This window comes from Rhinoraja longicauda, chromosome 6, assembly GCF_053455715.1.
Source record: "Rhinoraja longicauda isolate Sanriku21f chromosome 6, sRhiLon1.1, whole genome shotgun sequence".
In the NCBI taxonomy this organism is placed as follows: domain Eukaryota; kingdom Metazoa; phylum Chordata; class Chondrichthyes; order Rajiformes; family Arhynchobatidae; genus Rhinoraja; species Rhinoraja longicauda.
In genome coordinates this window covers 14,825,180-14,844,784 of record NC_135958.1, presented here as the reverse complement: position 1 = coordinate 14,844,784, position 19,605 = coordinate 14,825,180, and the positions used below count along the sequence as shown (strand labels likewise).

General features: G+C 45.4%; 1 protein-coding gene across 3 annotated transcripts in view; it reads left to right on the top strand.

Moving 5' to 3' along the window:
• The window catches only part of smpd3 (sphingomyelin phosphodiesterase 3), a 156,805-nt gene extending 138,362 nt beyond the window's left edge, over positions 1-18,443 (top strand). For 2 of the 3 annotated variants that reach the window (XM_078400514.1, XM_078400515.1), the window contains exons 4-7: positions 543-689; positions 4,491-4,580; positions 5,595-5,658; positions 6,456-6,801. In XM_078400514.1, the coding sequence (XP_078256640.1) occupies positions 543-689; positions 4,491-4,580; positions 5,595-5,658; positions 6,456-6,801 (647 nt within the window). Of the gene's footprint in view, positions 1-542; positions 690-4,490; positions 4,581-5,594; positions 5,659-6,455; positions 6,802-9,863 lie in introns of those variants that run through there. The other variant, XM_078400516.1, reaches the window with a different exon arrangement.
• Positions 18,444-19,605: the final 1,162 nt, after the last annotated feature.

Sequence of the window (19,605 nt, the reverse complement as noted above, 5' to 3'; positions counted from 1 at the left end):
TGCCAGATCCATAAACATGTCTAATTGTTTCTTAAATGTCCGGATAGTCCCTGCCTCATCTACCTCCACCCTTTGGTGAAAAGGTTACCCCTCAGATTCCAATAAAATCTTTCCCCCTTCATCTTAAACCTATACCCTCTGGTTCTCTATTCTCCCACTCTGGGCAAGAGACTCTGTGCGTCCACCCGATCTATTCCTCTCATGATTTTATACACCTCTATAACATCACCCCTCATCCTCTTGCACTCCTCTTCAATTTTCTGGGTTGTAATGGCCTGTTTTCAGTTTAAAATATTGGAAGTCAGTGGATGTTTGAAAGATACCAATGTGCTCTCTCAACTCTCTCCTCATTCCTACCCAAAGGAAATCCAATGGCGAGCACGAACTGCAGGTCATTAATTATTACAAACATGGCAAGATCAAAACAACAGTGGTCATAAAGATTGCAGTGCGCCTCCCAGATCTCCATGTGGCTCTATGTTCTTTTTTTCTACTTAATGGATTATTTAATTAAGCGTTGTTTGCACTTACCTCTCACCCAGGAGATGCCTCCATTCGCTGTGAGCAGATGGACCACCTGCTCAACTGGCTGTCCGAGTTCCGAAAATCTACCTCTTCACCCAGCACAGAGGAGTTGCTGGCATTCGATGTACTGTGTGGGGATTTCAACTTTGATAACTGCTCCTCGGGTGAGTCCCCTCCTTGAGGAGTCACACTGGCTTGCAGCTTTAATCTAATAGCTGCGGCTTGCTGGTGGTGTAACTAATGCAACAGTAGTCTAAAGCAGGGCTAAGTTGGGCATGTGGGTGAACAAGCTTTCCTGCCTCCACGGCTTCTTAGGCAATCCCTTGAGATCGAGGCTGACATGCTTCCATTCTCATTTGTAGGATCTGGGACAGCTGATAAAGCAGATGTGGGAACAACAGGCTCTTCCACAGTTAAGGTGGGAGGTGCACAACAGCTGAGTGGGTTTTGGAGATGGTAGACCTGTCACTTACATAGGGCTTTCCGATGTACAAAGATATAAATACTGTTCTTCTCCACTGGTCATGGGCCAGGTGTTCCCCAAGAGGAGTGAGGACGACTCTTCATGGAAGCTTTGAGCAAATCCTTGGAACTCTTCCTCTGTCATATGAAACTCAGCAGTCAAACTGTAGTTTTTTATTCACAGAGGGGCGCCCCATGTCTTCGGGGCAGCAGAGTGGCACAGCCAGTAGAGACACTGTCTCACTGCACAAGAGACATGGGTTCAATCCTGATCTCTGGGCCTGTCTGTATGGAGATTGCACACTCTCCCTGTGAACACGCTCCTCTGGGTTCTCCAGTTTCTGCCCACATCCCAAGCATGTGTTTAGCAGATTAATTTATTATGGTACGTTTGCCCTGAGCGTGTCAGTGAGTGATAGAGTCTTTGGGGAGTTGAAGAGAATGAGAGGATAAAAAATGGAATTAATGTGGAATTAGTGCAAATGGGTGGTTTACTGTTGATGTGGACTTGATGGGCTAAAGTGCATTTTCCATACTCCATCTCTCTTTCACTATGACTCAGCAGCATTACCAGCATGATCAGCAGTGACTAATCCTGAAGAGTCGGCCGTGCGCATTACAAACTCTTAACATTCAATGTATCTTCTAAATATCCACAAGCCTCAGCAGAATGTAGAAAAAGACAGGGAACTTAATTTGCTCTGTGAATTGAAATGAAAAGAACTGCAGATGCAGTACATCTGAAACAAAATCAGAAAATACTCAGCAGGTCAGGCAGCATCTGTGGAAGGTGAAACACCCAACATTTCAAGTCTGCAACCCTTAATCAGATATGGAGGTATGAGATAAGAGGGCGAGGTCTGTGTGGATTGTGAACTCTAGAGTTGGGGAAAAGGGTCTGAGTTATACAGCACAGAAACTGGCCTTTCGGCACATCTCATCCGTGCCAACCAAGATGCCCCATCTAGTCCCATTTGCCCGCATTTGGCAAAAACCCTCTCAACCTTCGCTATCCACGTACTATCCAATGGTCTGCAGTGCCCTCCAGAGTAACCTGACAAAAGACCACAGACCCAAAACATCGACTGTTGCTTTTGATGCATTTCACAGTCTCAGGATGCTTAGGCAGCATTTTCCAGCAAATTAAATGATTTTTTTGACTGAATGCCATCTCACTTACAGCCAATGTAGTGAAATAAATCATCTGTTTTCAAGTTACCCGAGAAATAAACATTGGCCTGACATAGGGAGAGCCAGCCTGTCCTATTCATAGACAAACGTCTCATGGCATTGAGAGGCAGAAAGGTCTTGTTTCATGACTCACCTGAGAGAGGGCACCTCCCACGGTTGCAGAGTGCTGGAGCTGGGCTTGAGCCATGACCCACTGTGACTGCGGCAAGAATACTAGCAGAGAGTTCCAGCTGATGCTCCCGCTTCCCCAGACATGGTGAACAGCTGCAACCTCCAGCTGAGGCATCTACTGCTGTCCGCGACATAACTGGGGCAGATTTAAAACGGCAAAGGATTTAAATCCAAGGATGTGGCTGCACAGTGGCTCAGCCAATAGAGCTGCTGCCTCACAGCTCCAGAGACCTAGGTTCAATTCTGAGCTTGGGTGCTGTCTGCATGGAGTTTGCATGTTCTCCCTGTGACTCCCTGGGTTTCGTCCAGGTGCTTCAGTTTCCCATCCAAAGGTGTGCAGGTTGGCCACAGTAGACGTGTCCCTAGTGTGTAGGTAAGTGACAGATTCTTGGAGGAAGGGGGAGAGGTGGGGTGAGGGGGGGAAGTGAAGTGACGAGAATGTCTGAAGAATAAAAAAATTGTGATTCATATAGGATTGGAGTAAAATGTATGGTTGGTTGGCATGGACTTGATGGGCCAAAGGGCCTGTATCCATGCTGTATTTCCAAATGCTTCGATTACTCTTATAATATATACATTTATCTGGAATCAGGAAAGCAGCAGTGTATTTGTGCTTCTGATGCCATTTGACACTATTTCTTTACTGACTGGCTTCTTTCTCCATTTTGTTCATGTCCATTTTGACTTGCTGCAAACAGGTGATGAAGAGTTTGCAGGTTTGCTGGTGTAGGATGGACCTCCATTATTGGTGGGAATAGGCGAGGGGGAACTAGGAACTCACGTTGAGAACGTACTTTGTGTGAGCTTTCCATTTTATTATTAGAAAAAGGGTAATTACCGTCATAGAGAGGCGCAGCACTAAATCAGGCAACACAACACTAACCCCCACCCAGTCTATGCTGATCATTAACCACCTCTTTAAACTAATTCCACACGAATGCCATTTCCAAGTTACTGATGGATAGAACGTGAGCGTAAGTAGCTGCACTGCAGTGTTTGGATATATCCGTGTTGGAGCTCATTCTTTGGAATGCAACCAAGTGAGCAGATCAATGTTTACAGTTTGATTAAGATGAGTGTGACCTGGTTGGATTCATACTGGGGGAATGAATGTGAGCATCTTGAGTTTAGTGGAGGGAGGCATCCTTCCACCTGTTGGTGCTCCCTGGTACCCGGAACACCTGCCGCATTGAAATCCCAACTGCAATATTGCTGTTTTTCCCATTAATGTCAATGGGAAATGTATTCCATTTACTGGCAGAGAGTGTATCACCTCAGGAACAAAGTTTTTCCTCTCTGTTATCAGATTTCTAAACGTCCGTCTGTAAACTAGGGTACAGCCTCGATTGCCAACACGGCGGTAACACGGTAGAGTTGCTGCCTGACAGCGCTCGCAGCGCCGGTGACCCGGGTTCGATCCCGACTACGGGTTCTCCCCGTGACTTGCGTGGGTTTTCTCCAAGATCTTTGGTTTCCTCCGAAAGAGGTGAATGTAAAAATTTGCAGGCAGGGAGTGCATCACCTCAGGAACAGCCTTTTCCTCTGTTATCGGATTTCTAAACCAATAAATCACTGCGATTACCCACCAGTGATTGGCACTCAGGTCTCCCCCTCCCCTCCGTCCCCTCTTCTGTCTCCTGTTCGTCCACTGAAGTGGATGTGGAGATCCCGGAATGACGGCTGGATTGTCACAGGTTGTGGCTGAGCTCCGCTTCGCTCTCTCTGCCTAGACAGTGCTCTCTAGAGGAGCTTTCGCGAACTTCTAAAGTGGGCTGTTCATACCATTTTACCAATCAGTCTTTCTCAGCCATGTGGCCGTTTATAACGCAGCAGGAACAGTGAAGATTTGAGAGTAGCATAACTTTGCCGAACCCGCTAACTCTCATTGAGTCACAGAATCATTAGCATTGAAACAAGCCCTTCGGCCCACCGAGTTTCTGCTGACTACAACTGAAGGAGCTGCAATGGATGTCAGTGGTTGTGACTGGTGTGAATGATGACACAGGAGCACAGCATTGTAAATATAATCAAAGGTGTTTCTACAAACACTTATCCAGCAAGACGGTACCATGTTCAGCAGTTGGGAGCTTGGATTATAGGCAGTATCTGGCATTGACCCCTGATTTTGTTTCATCTTTCAGAGGACAAGCTGGAACAGCAACATTCTCTCTTCACCCAGTACAAGGATCCCTGTCGCCTGAGCCCCGGAGAGGAGCAACCCTGGGTCATTGGTGAGTCCATCTCCCACAGGTATAACTGGAGCAGCCTTTCCTCATCGTGTGAAGTGAGGGACAAGGTGTTTATGGCAGTGGGTCAGGGGCCAGGGTGAGGGTGACTATTATGGGGCTCACAGTGGGGTCATGAGAACATGAATGTATCAGTGGGGTTACCATTCGTACGGTGGGCGTGCGGGATGACAGGGTCCTGAGCACAAAACAAGGCTGTGGGGAAGAGGAGGCTCGCCATTCTCAGCAGCAGAGCCGGTAGTGATTGCGTCTCCCAAGACACAAGAAACTGCAGCTGCTGGAATTTTAAGCAAAAGCAAAGTGCTGGAGGAACTCAGCAGGTCAGGCAGCATCTGTATTGGGTATGGAAAGATGTCTCGGGTCGGGACGGTGATCACACGAGATGTTGTATAATGGTCTCCGGCCTAGCGCTGAGAGTAAGCGGTAAGGGGATGGGCTGGACAATGATGGATAAGATTATTATGGTCATTTAGCAAGTAAAATGGGCTCTCTCAGTTGATATACTGCAATCACCACCAACCCGACTTCTTGCAGGGGTGAACCATATAAGACCTATGTGTGTGTGTGGACCAACTATCGTGACCCGGATGGATTCCCTCAACTCAGGCACGCTTTCTCATCAACCAAAGGAAGCCTGTGTGTGAAGCACAGGGAACAAGTCAACACTAAGATGTGATTTAAAGTACAGAATTCACAAATGAGGGAAGAGTCTTAACTCCCTTGTAATCGAAAGGATAAAGAAGGGGTTGGCTGATTGTGGGTAGAATTCCAAGTCTATCAGGCTAAATGTGAGCCTGGCTCTCTGTTCACAGATATGCCCCAGCTTCACCAAGGGATGGGCCCTGGTCTTAATAAAGTCAGGGTAAATCTTTCCCCCATTTCCCAGGATTCATCCATTTCAATAACTTGTGTCAAAGCATTCAAAGAGGCTGCTTGTGTTTATTCTGAAGGCTTGGCTTTGCCGAGAACTTTGATACTTGACATGAATTTGTGTCACAGGTACGTTGATGGACCCAGAGGGGCTCTATGATGAAGATACTATTACACCAGATAATCTGCAGAAGTAAGTGTCCTCTCCTGGTGTTTTGTGAACTCCTGATCTTGATGCTGGGAAGGGGTGGCTGCATTTCAGAGAATTCAACCTTTTCAATGTTAATGTTTGTTGGACCACGTGGCAATGTTAGTTAGCAGTTACTTACACTGCTGCAGTTAGTAAAGACCACTGCATTAACAGGGCACAAATAATCAGTGTTATACTCTGAGAAATACCAGAGAGATTGACCGCAGTATCCACTCCTTCACTAGACATACTCCTGGACTACACCTGCACAGGGTGAGCAGTAACCACCTTATTCCACTCTTGTACTGCATTATAGTGACCCTTGTACGAGCCTGCTAACTAGCCTTAGAGGGTCAACTCTGACAGCTCCCAGGCAACCTTTTCTTACAAATGCACAGAAATATTACAGCAATTTGTGAATTCCCTCACTATGGTATTGATTTCAATACTGACTACATCAACATTAATAGCCAAGTTACACTGCCGACTATGTCAATAGTGTGTTGACTTCATTGACATGTCACCGTATCAGTCTCAGCACTGAACACACTAGTATCTGACTGCCGGAACAATCTTTTAAATATATTGGGTTTGTCACGACTCTAGGGTCCTTCAGCTGATGTTCAAGCCTTCACTCAATAACAGATAGTATTTTGCTGTGAATACTGAATGTTCAGGCCAAGGGAAAATAATCCATTAACCCCTCACTCCTGCTGCCTGTCAGCTTATAATGATTTCCATGCAGATTCACTTTAGAGCCGAATCATTGGACGGCACCATTACCTTTCACCTCCTCACAGGGTGCTGGAGAGCGAAGAAGGTCGCAGGGAGTATCTGGTCTTCTCCCACTGCAAGAACCAACCAGCTTCTCAGAAGGGGAGGAAGGTGCCACTGAAGGGCTGTGGACGGAGGATCGACTACGCTCTGTACTCCGAGGAAAGCCTGAACCCTGACTGGAAAATGGTACGGATCACTCTTCTACTGAAGCCAAAACTGTTAATGTCTGATAGCAGAGGCAATGGGTGGCATTATCCTCTGGTGAAAGAGAGAATTCCACAGGCAGTGTGGATTGAGTGGAGAATGAGACCAAATGGACAGCTTTACCCAAAGGTCAGCATCAATGCAATGAGCCAACTGTCCCTGTGATGATGCAGGGTGAGGGGGATGGTTGGCCCACTAGTTTTCTGTGATGCAAAGGGGTACGAGAGCCACAGAGAGCAGGGTCTGATCCAACAATGTGGAACGCTTTCCACTGCTTAACTTTGGGAGAAGCAAGAGAGAGGGAGAGAGAAAAACAAGGTTCCCTAGGGAGGCAAAACAGAAGTATGCCACGGTCATTAGTGTAGTCAATAGCTAGTCACTGGTAGATTATACTTTCAAAGTTCAGTGAGAAGATATTCACTGAGTTGACTCCTTAGAAGGAAAATATTTAAATGCACAAAATAATATGCATCTGCTCATTATTTGAAGGTTTCTTAGCTAATCTGTTATAAATGCCATTCTATAACACAGGCTTGCATTATTTGTCAAATGTCTGGTCGTTGAATTGTCAATCTCACTAGTCCCTTTCCCCACTCTTCTCTAGAGTCTTATCCTTCTCCTGCTCCTTTCACATATTCATCCAATTCCCTTTTGAAAATTACGACTTAATCTCCCTTCCAATGTTTACAGGCAGTGCATTCCAGATGACCATAATTTGATACATTAAATCATACCCTATTGGATTACAGCTGAATTTACACTAATTATTGTTCATCAATTTCATATTACTTAATGTCTAAAATAAACTCTGACGTTGTGATCCTCCACTTCTGACCAGTACTGAAGCAATTTACATAAAGGCATCCAACTTGCTGTCATAAACTTGAGAATTATCAGGAGTGCTCTAGATACAAACCTCATGAACTGGCACATCAGTCTGTTTAGTTCTGAAACACGTAAACTGAGGTAAGGCTAGGAACCCATATTGTTGATGGGCTATCCAGCAGATGTAGCAGGTGCCAGTAAACAGGTAAGTCTACAGGCAAGGACACAAAGTGTTGGAGTAACTCAGTTCAGACAGCATCTTTGGATGTTCTCTGGAGAACATGGATAGTTGACAGTTCACCTATCCATGTTCTCCGAAGATGCAGCTTGACCTGCTGAGTTACTCCAGTACTTTGAATGAATGAATGAATGAATGTATGGGTTTATTGGCCAAGTATGCATATACAAGGAATGTGCCTTGGTGCTCCGCTCACAAATGACAACACAAACATACAGTTAACAATTAAGAATAAAGCATAACCACATCAAAACAATAAGGGTACAACATTACGGTCTAAACATGTGGGTGAAAATAAACCAGAGCAAGAAAGAGACTACAGACTTTGGTTATTGAGTAGAACTATCACTCGTGGAAAAAAGCTGTTTTTATGTCTGGCTGTGGCTGCTTTGACAGTCCGGAGTCGCCTTCCAGAGGGAAGTGCTTCGAAGAGTTTGTGGCCAGGGTGAGAGAGGTTGGAGATGATCTTGCCCGCTTGCTTCCTGGCCCTTGCAGTGTACAGTTCGTCAATGGGGGGAAGGTTGCAGCCAACAACCTTCTCAGCGCCTGCCACTTTTGCGGGTTGGAAGAGTCTGTGTACCACGTGTACATGCAGTGTGTGAGGTTGCAGCCCCTGTTCCAATATCTAAAGGGGCTGCTCCTTGCTTTTTGGCTGCATTTTTCACCCACCATCCTCATCTTTGGACACCCTGTGCGTAGGGGAGAGGGTAGGGCCGAAGATGTCCTTGTTGGGTTGCTCCTGGGCCAGGCCAAGCTGGCCATCCGCGACTCACGGCGCCAGGCGGAAGAGGGCTCTGCCCGAGCCAGCTGCCTACCCCTTTTCCGGGGTTACGTCCGTGCCCGGGTGGTGTTGGAGAGGGACTACGCGCTGTCCACGGGCACCCTGGAGGAATTCCGGGACCGCTGGGCACCGCGGGGGATTGGATGTATCCTGGATGGGGATTGTAATATAATTGTATGATAGTTTCAATAGGTATATTTGTTTGTATAATATTCTGGTGGTGGGTTCTGTTTTGGTTTTATTGTATTGTATATATTATTTTAATATTTGAATAAATATTTTTGATTAAAAAAAAAAAACCAAAAAAAAAAACCAACCTTCTCAGCTGTGTGAACGATCCGTTGCAGCCTCCGGATGTTGTGCTTGGTGGCTGAGCCAAACCAGACCATGATGGAGAAGGTGAGGACGGACTTAATGATAGCAGTATAGAATTGGACCATCATTGCCTGTGGCAGATTGTGTTCTTCAGTTGCCGCAGGAAGTGCATCCTCTGTTGGGCCTTTTTGACTGTGGAGTCGATGGTGGCCTCCCATTTAAGGTCCCTGGAGATGATGGTTCCAAGGAACTTAAATTACTCCACAGATGTGATTATGGTGTTGTTGATGGTGCGTGGGGGGAGATCTCTTCGAAAGTCTACAATTAGTTCCACTGTCTTGAGAGCATTGAGCTCCAGGCTGTTGCGATGGCACCAAGACGCCAGCTGTATCACTTCCCCTCTGTAGGCAGATTCCTCCCCATCCTGGATCAGTCCAATCAGGGTAGTGTCATCCGCAAACTTGAGGAGCTTGACAGAGGAGTCTGTGGAGGTGCAGTAGTTGGTGTAGAGAGAGTAAAGGAGAGTACGCAGCCTTGCGGAGCTCCTATGCTGAGGGTCTGCGGGTCCGAGATGTGCTTTCCCAGCCTCACATGCTGCTTCCTGTCCGTCAGGAAGTTGATGATCCACTGACAGAGGGGTTTAGGCACAGTCAGCTGGAGAGTTTGTAGTGTAGTAGCTCTGGCACAATGGTGTTAAAAGCAGAGCTAAAGTCCATAAACAGAATCCTGTCATAGGTCCCCTTGCGGTCTAGGTGCTGGAGGATGAAGTGCAGGCCTAGATTGACTGCGTCGTCCACCGATCTATTGGCCCTATATGCAAACTGCAGGGGGTCCAGCAGGGAGTTTGTGATGTTTTTCAGCTGGGCCAGCACGTCTTTCAAAGGTCTTCATGACTACAGAGGTAAGTGCGACAGGCCTGTTGTCATTAAGACCAGTGATCCATGTCTTTTTTGGGTACCTACTGTCCTTTTATGTATTTATTTGTGTCCTTTTATGTATTTATTTCTACATGGTGCAACAGGGAATTAGTTAATACATGACCAACATCTGTTGTCTGCTTCTGTGCAGGAGGTGGAGGAGTTCAGCTTCGTCACCCAGTTGGCCGGCCTGACTGATCACCTGGCAGTGGCCATGCGTCTCTCAGTGTCGATCAGAGAGGAAGACCCTTGACTTCCAGGGGGAGACGAAACCTTAGGGGAAGGTGATGCCTGTGTGGGAATGAGAGTGGTTCACAGATAAGGATGAGATACAAGCTGACTAGGCCTGAGGCCTCCCGTTCAATTTGTCTGTAGAAATGATTTAGAGGATGGTGTTGAAGGCCACGATCAACACTGGTTATTTCCATGCTCTACGACAGAAAGCCGAGGCCTTGTTCTGGACTTCCAGAAGAGTGGAAAGTGAAAACTACGTAGATATTTCGCACTGCCTTGGACTGGTGCCACTCTTGAGGTGTTCCCTCTCTATTTTGAACTGCCTAGCACAACTTTAGATTTTGACAAGTCCGTGAATGCGTGTTTGATGTTTGTTTTTGCAGAACCCTTTGTATAACTTTTGATGAATCTAATGATTTTTTTGCTTTTTCAATGAGCACGGCAGTGACATCTTCGGCGTTAGTGTGTGCGTCCTTTACCCCTAATGGTGTTAGTGCATGTCCCATAGCCAAAGGTGCATGTGTGTGTGTATAGAGGAAAACCAACCACAGCCAGGAAAACATGGTTAGCTGCTGAGCTACAGGAATGAACACATCCTGCAGACTGTTGCTCTAACCAAATTCACCCGAGTCTTGGTGACAAACTAAGTTTGGGTTCAGCCGAGGAAAACCTGATGCGTCCTGTCAACTCCAACTACATGTTGTGATTTAGCGCATTTAGTGGAATCCCTTTTTAAGGCCAACTTGCCAGCAGAAGCTGAGAGACAACTTTGATCCCACTGGTTTTGGTGCAGAATATTGCAATGTGACTTGCAGCATTGGTTCTGATTTAAGAATTGTAGCTCCACGACCCCAGCCAGCTTTTATTTTGAAAACCGGATGCCGGCCCTGTCTGGAATATACGTTTATGGTGAACTTTTGCAACACCGTTGTTTCCAGACATCTTTCAGTATTTGTTGTGAGGTCATTGAACAATGCTGATCACTGGTCATCAGTGGCAGGTCCCACCCAGTCCAACTTGTTCATCAGTCAGCGAGCGAGCACTGCCAACCCTCCCAGAGTGGTGCTTCTGACGATGAGCACCGCTGAGCCTGCCTGAGGGATGGTTCTAGTTGTGAGCATCATGAATAACACATGGATCAAGACAGAAATTCAAAATGAGGATCCTGCCATTTAAAAGTGAAGTACGTAGAAAGGGCATTGAATCTCTGGAATTATCTGCCCCCAAGGGTGGTCGAGACTGCATCATTAGAAATATTTAAGGTGGAGGATTACAAGTTATGGGACACCGGCATAGAAAGGTTGAAGTCAGCAGAGATCAGCCTTGTTCAGATTGAATGGCAGAAAACTTGAGTGGCCCGGTGGCCTAACCCTGCTCCCATTTTCTTGTGCTGTTATGACTTTGCTAGGAAACTATTTAAGGCAATCATGCCAAGCACACACAGTGGAGGAGAGTCAAAAAGCACTTTGAACCTTGTCTGGGAAGGATTAGCTGATGCAAGTATGTCAGAGCACGAGTGCACACATAGTCACTAACACTGCTTTTCGTGTACTCCCGTTAAGTTTTTCGCCTCATTTTGCCCTGCAGCCCATAGATTACTTGGCCCTGGACAATTTGTGTTTAATTTCAACGCTCCTGTAATTGTCTTTCTCCTTTTCCTGTGGTCAATAGCAAGGCTTTATGGAGGTACATTCAGTAAAAGGCCAACCACAAACCAGATAATGGCAACTTTCGAGTCCGTGGAAGGGGAGTGGTGGAATTGTGGCCTGCCCCACTAAAAACTAATAAACACAAATACGATTTATACTATTGATAGTGGTTGGGGTATGAGATGAGGAAACACAAGTTTAACAAAAGCAGCATTTTAAAACTAACTTCACAAATAATGTCAGAAAATGCTGGGAATACTCAGCAGGTTAGGCAATATCGGTGGAGGGGGACCAAAATTAAACTGTTAATCTGACCTGCTGAGTATCCCGATCATCGACATGCCACTGTGCTGCGGATCAACCAGCTACCATGAAATCCACCCTAATCTGAGGGCAAAAGGTCAGGTAAAATCTGTACCAGGTAATCAGCAATGACCGTTTCGCTGCTTTGAATCTACCCATAACTACAGGCATTTTCCTTTGGTACTTAACAGCCACCAGAATATACTGATGCTCTTCTGCACAAGTCCATGGTTTGCCCTGAACCTTTCACCCATCCCCAATAAGTGGTACTTCAACAGCTTGCTTGGATGATGGCCGACCATTCTTCATTGTGAGGCTGGATAAAGTAAGGACCTCTTGCAGGAGACCCACAAACTGCAAGCCAAGCCAGCTTTTCCCTTTCAGCGCTAGATTATGGAGAATCCAAACAAGTTCACCATTCCCCATGCAGCCTCATTTGATCAGTCTCCTCAGTCCTCCTATCACTGGGACTATTCTAGGACGTGGTGCATGTTGTCAGTCTACTTAGGGAAGCACCAAACCTCTAACTGCAATTTGCAACCCATTGCTAGCAACAGCTTGGAGCCTAAACCAGCTCCATGAACTGGAACATATTCTGTTGTTAAGAACATGAACTTCATCACCCATTTGAAGCCCTGGGTTACACAGGGTCCCATTAGATGCTGGCTCAGTTAAATGTCACCCTGCATCCCTTAGCAGCTGTTCCAGCAGGCCTTGTTCCCAAGAACAGCTTGAGTTGAGCATCCAGCAGGCTGGCCTCTTAATAGCCAATTCTGTGCCAGGGGTATGGTACAAGTTGCTGTACCAGTTGTTTAATCTTCACTTCTGGCAGTCGCTCTTTGCCGTTAATCCTTCCCTCCACCCGGCCCCAGAATAATAGAATTCATTCCTTTAATCTTTCCTCCAGTTGCATGAAGATAATGCTCGTAATGGTATATCTACTTCTTCCAGGACATCGTCTGACGGCTGTCCCTTGACCAGTGTACAGATTCAGATCCCAAAGCAGAAAATTGCTGTTGTCGTGAACACAAGCAGCCAGTTTGCAGTCAGCAAGGTCCCGCAAGCAGCAAACTGATAAACACTTTAGGAATGTTGGACATTGGCCAAAGCAACAGGAAGAATTCTCCTGCTTTCCTCTGCAGGATCTTTTACTCCAAGTCAAAAAGATATAAGCAGCTCATCTCTAAAGTTCCACCTGAAACAACAGCAAGGCTATTGCCCATCAATGAAAGCCCTCAATTCCTTAGTTGGCATCCATCCTCTGCGAAATTCTCTCCCCTGCATCCAGTCTGGGGTCTGATTAATTTATCTTTTTTTCTGGACTGACATCCTGGCTTGTTTCTATTGCCTCCTTTTCAACCATAGAACATACACCACAGGAACATGCCCTTAGATCCACAATGTCTGTGCGCAACATAATGCTGAGATAAACTAATTTCATCTGCCTATACGTAATCCATACCTCATCATTCCCAGCATATCCTTGTACCTATCCAAAAGACTCGCATACCAATATTGTATCTGCCTCCACCACCACCCCTGGTTGCATGTTCCAGGCACCAACCACTGTGTAAAGACTTGCCCTGTATATCAAACTTTGCCCTTCTCATCTTAAAACTATGCTCTTTAGTCTTTGATATTTCTGACTCTTCACTCGATACCTCTCATAATGTTTTATACTTCTATCAGGTCTCCCTTCAACTTCCAGTATCCTAGAGAAAACAATCCAAGTTTGTCCAATCTCTCCTTATAGTTAATATCGACTAATCCAAGCAGCATTCCGATAAAACTCTTCCACACCCTTTTCCAAAGCCTCCATATTCTTCCTGTAATGGGGCAACCAGAACTGCACTAAATACCCCAAACAAGGAAGGCGAGCATACCATATGCCTTCTTTATCAGTCTATCTAATTGTGTTGCCACTTTCAGGAGCTATGAATGTGGACCCTAAGATTCCTCTGCACATCAACACATTAAAGGTCTTAACATCAACTGTACATATTAATTGTGGATGTGGCAACTCGGTCCAAATATTGTGCAACCTCAACATCTAGTGTCCTTTGGCATTATGAGTCACGAATCCAATAGGGAATGTTAGAGCAAGTTTTAGTAGGTTATGCAACCCATCTTAGTCGCATCCCAACATTACCTACCTGGACCTTAAATAATTCTGGACTAAGCAAAATATGTCACCAATCCTAAAGCAGAGAGATCCCTCTTCAACCGTCATCATGGTTCCCAGTTACACTACAGCCAAGCTCACTACCACAATCTTGCTTGCATTCCAGATTGCCTATACATGAGAGCATATAGGAAATTAGGGAATAGTAACTATTCCAGAGAAACATTGCATTGGAGGAGAGATCACTTGCATTGAGCAAAACTTGTAGATACAATGAGAAGGCAAAGGATCTGGCGAGATCCCATGTTGGAGTCTTCCCTAATGCCCCTCACACAGTGAAGCAAAGTCAATGACAAATTCCATTTACAAAGCACTATTAATGATGCAAAAGCATTTCAAGCCACTTCAGAGAAGCTTAATTAAACAAGGAAGCTAGAGAGTGCAAAGAAAATTTACACACAAATGGGACTAGCTTAGAAGGGGGAGTCTTGGATGGAGTGGACGCGTTGGACCAAAGGTCCTATTTCTGTGCTATATGCCTCCAAAAAGTAACGTTTGGCCGCAGAGATTTTATGGCACATGGTCACAGTAGGTTCTTAAGGAGCATCTTAGAGCAGAAAAAAAGAGGAACAAAGATTGAGGGAAGGAATTCCAGAGTTTAGGGCATTGCCAATTGAGGGACCAGCCACCCTGGAGCAATTAACTTCAGGAATAGTCAAGCCTAGAATTGGAGAAGTACAGGATTCTTGGGAGGCCAGAAGACGATAACAGATGTACTTGGGGAGGGATTTTAAATCAAGCCACAAGGAGTCAATGTGGGTCAGCAACATGGAGTTGACATATGAACAGGATTTGGTGTCACTTATAACTGTAGAGTTTTGAATCATCTCAAGTTTACAGAAGTTATTAAAGAGTCAAGATGACCAGCCAAGAATGTACTAAAAGTCATCTAGTGGAAACAAAGACATGGATGAAGGTTTTAGCAGCTGAGGAACTGAGCCAGGGTAGCACTGGCAATGTTACATGTGGGGACAGGCAGCCTTGGTGAGAACATTGGTGCAAAGGCTGAAACACAAGATTGAAAACGACATTAAGGTTACAAACAGTATGGTTAAGTTTAAAATAATTGCAAGAAAGTCTGTGATGGGAATTGAAGGGACCCAGTGTCAACATGATGCTGAAAAAGTGCCTATCAAGAGGATGGCATGGCGTCTGGAGATTTTGTGACCCAGCCATATGAAGGCAGGAGGTCCCTTGTGATCTTGTGCCCTGACTTAGTGAAGTGACTGGTGGAGATACCAAAAGATTTCCTGGCCCTGAACTAAACACTTGATACCTACTGATCAACTGGCAGATTAGAGTGCGGGCCCATGTATGGCTGCAACAGCGTCACTGGCAGGGTGCCTGTCACAAGAGAGCTACAAGCAGCAATGTTTACCACAAATACCCACTGAAGTTCAGACAATAGGTGCAGGAGGAGGCCATTCGGCCCTTCGAGCCAGCACCACCATTCAATGTGATCATGGTTGATCATTCTCAATCAGTACCCCGTTTCTGCCTTCACCCCATACCCCCTGACTCCGCTATCCTTAAGAGCTCTATCTAGCTCTCTCTTGAATGCATTCAGAAAATTGGCCTCCACTGCCTTCTGAGGCAGCGAATTTCAGATTTACAACTCTCTGACTGAAAAGGTTTTTCCTCATCTCCATTCTAAGTGGCCTACCCCTTATTCTTAAACTGTGGCCCCTGGTTCTGGACTCCCCCAACATTGGGAACATGTTTCCTGCCTCTAACGTGTCCAACCCCTTAATAATCTTATATGTTTCTATAAGATCCCCTCTCATCCTTCTAAATTCCAGTGTATACAAGCCTAGCCGCTCCAGTCTTTCAACATACGACAGTCCCGTCATTCCAGGAATTAACCTAGTAAACCTATGCTGCAAGCCCTAAATAGCAAGAATATCCTTCCTCAAATTTGGAGACCAAAACTGCACACAGTACTCCAGGTGCAGTCTCACTAGGGCCCTATACAACTGCAGAAGGACCTCTTTGCTCCTATACTCAACTCCTCTTGTTATGAAGGCCAACATTCCAATGGCTTTCTTCACTGGCTGCTGTATCTGCATGCTTCCTTTCAGTGACTGATGCACTAGGACAGCAAGATCTCGTTGTACGTCCCCTTTTCCTAACTTGACACCATTCAGATAATAATCTGCCTTCTTATTCTTACCACCAAAGTGGATAACCTCACACTTATCCACATTAAACTGCATCTGCCATGCATCCGCCCACTCACACAACCTGTCCAAGTCACCCTACAACCTCATAGCATCTTCCTCACAGCTCACACTACCACCCAGCTTTGTATCATCTGCAAATTTGGTAATGTTACTTTTAATCCCTTCATCCAAGTCATTAATGTATACTGTAAATAGCTGCGGTCCCAGCACCGAGCATTGCGGTACCCCACTAGTCACTGCCTGCCATTCTGAAAGGGACCCATTTATCCCCACCCTTTGCTTTCTGTCTGCCAACCAATTTTCTATCCATGTCAGTACCCTACCCCCAATACCATGTGCTCTAATTTTGCCCACTAATCTCCTATGTGGGACCTTGTTGAAGGCTTTCTGAAAGTCGAGATACACCACATCCACCGGCTCTCCCCTGTCAATTTACCTAGTTACATCCTCAAAAAATTCCAGTAGATTAGTCAAGCATGATTTCCCCTTCGTAAATCCATGCTGGCTCGGAACAATCCTGTTACTGCTATCCAAATGCTCCAAATTTCGTCTTTTATAATTGACTCCAGCATCTTCCTCACATAGAAACATAGAAAATAGGTGCAGGAGTAGGCCATTCGGCCCTTCGAGCCTGCACCGCCATTCAATATGATCATGGCTGATCATCCAGTTCAGTAACCTGTACCTGCCTTCTCTCCATACCCCCTGATCCCTTTAGCAAAAAGGGCCACATCTAACTCCCTCTTAAATATAGCCAATGAACTGGCCTCAACTACCTTCTGTGGCAGAGAATTCCAGACTCACCACTCTGTGTGAAGAAATGTCTTCTCATCTCGGTCCTAAAAGACTTCCCCCTTATCCTTAAGCTGTGACCCCTGGTTCTGGACTCCCCCAACATCGGGAACAATCTTCCCGCATCTAGCCTCTCCAACCCCTTAAGAATTTTATATGTTTCTATAAGATCCCCCCTCAGTCTTCTAAATTCCAGCGAGTACAAGCACAGCTTTGTATCATCTGCAAATTTGTTAATGTTATTTTTAATCCCTTCATCCAAGTCATTAATGTATATTGTAAATAGCTGCGGTCCCAGCACTGAGCCTTCCTCTTCACATACCTAAAAAAGCTTTATATTATTGGCTAGCTTACCCTCGTACCTCATCTTTTCTCCTCGTGTTGCCTTTTTAGTTATGTTCTGTTGCTCTTTAAAAGATTCCCAATCCTCTGGCTTCCCACTCTTCTTTGCTATGATATACTTCTTCTCTTTTATTTTTATGCTGTCCTTGACTTCCCTTGTCAGCCACGGGTGCCTCTTACTCCCCTTAGAATCTTTCCTCCTCTTTGGGATTAATTGATCCTGCAACTTCTGCATTGTATAGGGGTGAGGTGGAAAATCCTGAGACTTGTTAAAGGAATGGGTTTGGAAGACCTCTACTCTTGGGGCAGGAATTGCAGCTTAAGGACCCCCTGCAAAAGATCCCTACTTGTCCCCTGAAGAGGAACAAGACTCGGCCATTCAGCCTCTCAAGCCTTCATGATTTGGACTTTAACTTTTTCTGTGGAATTTATGGAAGAGTTGCTCAGGGGGAAGCTACAGAAGTTAAAGCAAGTGGCAAATGCTATTTCATGTTATGTGTATAGGCTGCATGTTGGTTAATTACAATAAACTGATCCTCATTTATGGGGTCAACTAAGGACAGCAATAAAATAAAACACTTAAAATTTGTGACAAAACAGAAAATGATGGAAGCACAAGGAGTTGATGAAGCAGCCTCTGGTGAGAGAGAAACATCAACAGATCCTCGAGCAGGTGCTGCAGTGAAAATAGAAGCAGGGGGAGAGGGAGTAAAGAGATGTTACTTTACATTCATCTGTCCAGATATCAATCGGGATTGTGGTTCTTACACAACTCAATGCAATTTCCACATTGAAACTAGAAAAACATTCAGGCCATATTCCCCGAGATTCAAGATACTGGTCAATCAGGACAGTAGGACCCGTCTCTAGTGGGAGTCTGACTCGCAGACATAGCCTGCTGTTTTACTACTCTCCGCCCAGACTGCACTTTTTGCACCTTTCTTCATCTCCACCATTTCAATAGAACCTGAGAAATGGTTTAAACTTTTTTTGTGTAATCCACCATTGATTCTTTTTTCCAAGTGTATCTTACTTGTTTTATCAGTAAAGAGAAGCACAACGTTAGTCATGAGTCTGAGTGTCTGGAATCTTTATTTTAGGAGGATGTTCATCGAGTCCAGTAATGAGACCAGAACTGGAAACCAACTGGCAGAACAGTTGTGAAGGATGGGTAAGCATGAATAGGAGTATGTGGAAGAGGAAGGGATGTGGGGAAATGGCAGTGTGCAAGAAATACACTGCAGATAGCTTGACATCTGGGGTCACGTTCCGAGTCACGGGAACTTCATCCCTAAAAGATGGGATGGAGGCTAAACAATGATCAATAATCTCCTTCATAGGTGACAAATAGTCCATGGTTCAGTCCATTGCCTTTGATGTATCAGGATCCAATCAGTGTGAAGAGACCTTGAAGACTGGTTTTCAAAAACTCTGAGAAGTGGATGGGGCCAATGACGGAAAGGAGTCAGAACAGGCTGTGATAGTGAAGTATCCCAGGAATGGTGCATTGATGAAGAATTGAACACTCTGGGCTCTCCCTTCTGCAACTGTTCTGGTGGAAGTTGAAAAAAAAAAAGCAGTTCAATATACCTTGAGCTCTGGTAGTTTCTGAGCAGCAGCCAGACCAGGAGGCCCTGAGGTCAGAGAATGAGAGTTGGGATAAACATCACCGGTTACATTTTCTCATCCAGCAAGGGAACAGGTGACAGAAATAAAAAAAACCCAATTCAAACAGTTAGGAAGAAGAAATGAGGCCAGCAAGGCCTTTATGAGCAAAGAGGCAAAAATAAATCTGGAAAGAAAATTGTTGCCCGGATCTAGGTGGCTGAGATTTGAAGAGCTCAGACCAGAAATGTGTGGGTTTATGGGAGGTGCTTTGTGGGGGAGGGATGGAGTAAGTTAGAGATATGAGCTTGCACACGGGAGCTCTGGATGCAGTGCCAATGATTGGATTTCTTGGCATTTGTTGACAGGTTTGAGAATGGAAATTCACACTTGAATATTCTCCCTCAAGACATGCAAATCATTTAGAAATCAACTCAACTTCAGATTGATATCCTTGAACCTCTGGAGTGCATGAGGACCTTCCCCAAACCTGCTCACTAAGTGAGAAATATTTCTCATCAGATTGTACAAATGAGGTAAAGGATGTGCCTTCTCCAAGAGTCTGAGAGAAAGGGGATTCTCCCCTGGAGTCTGCCTGCCCGGTAC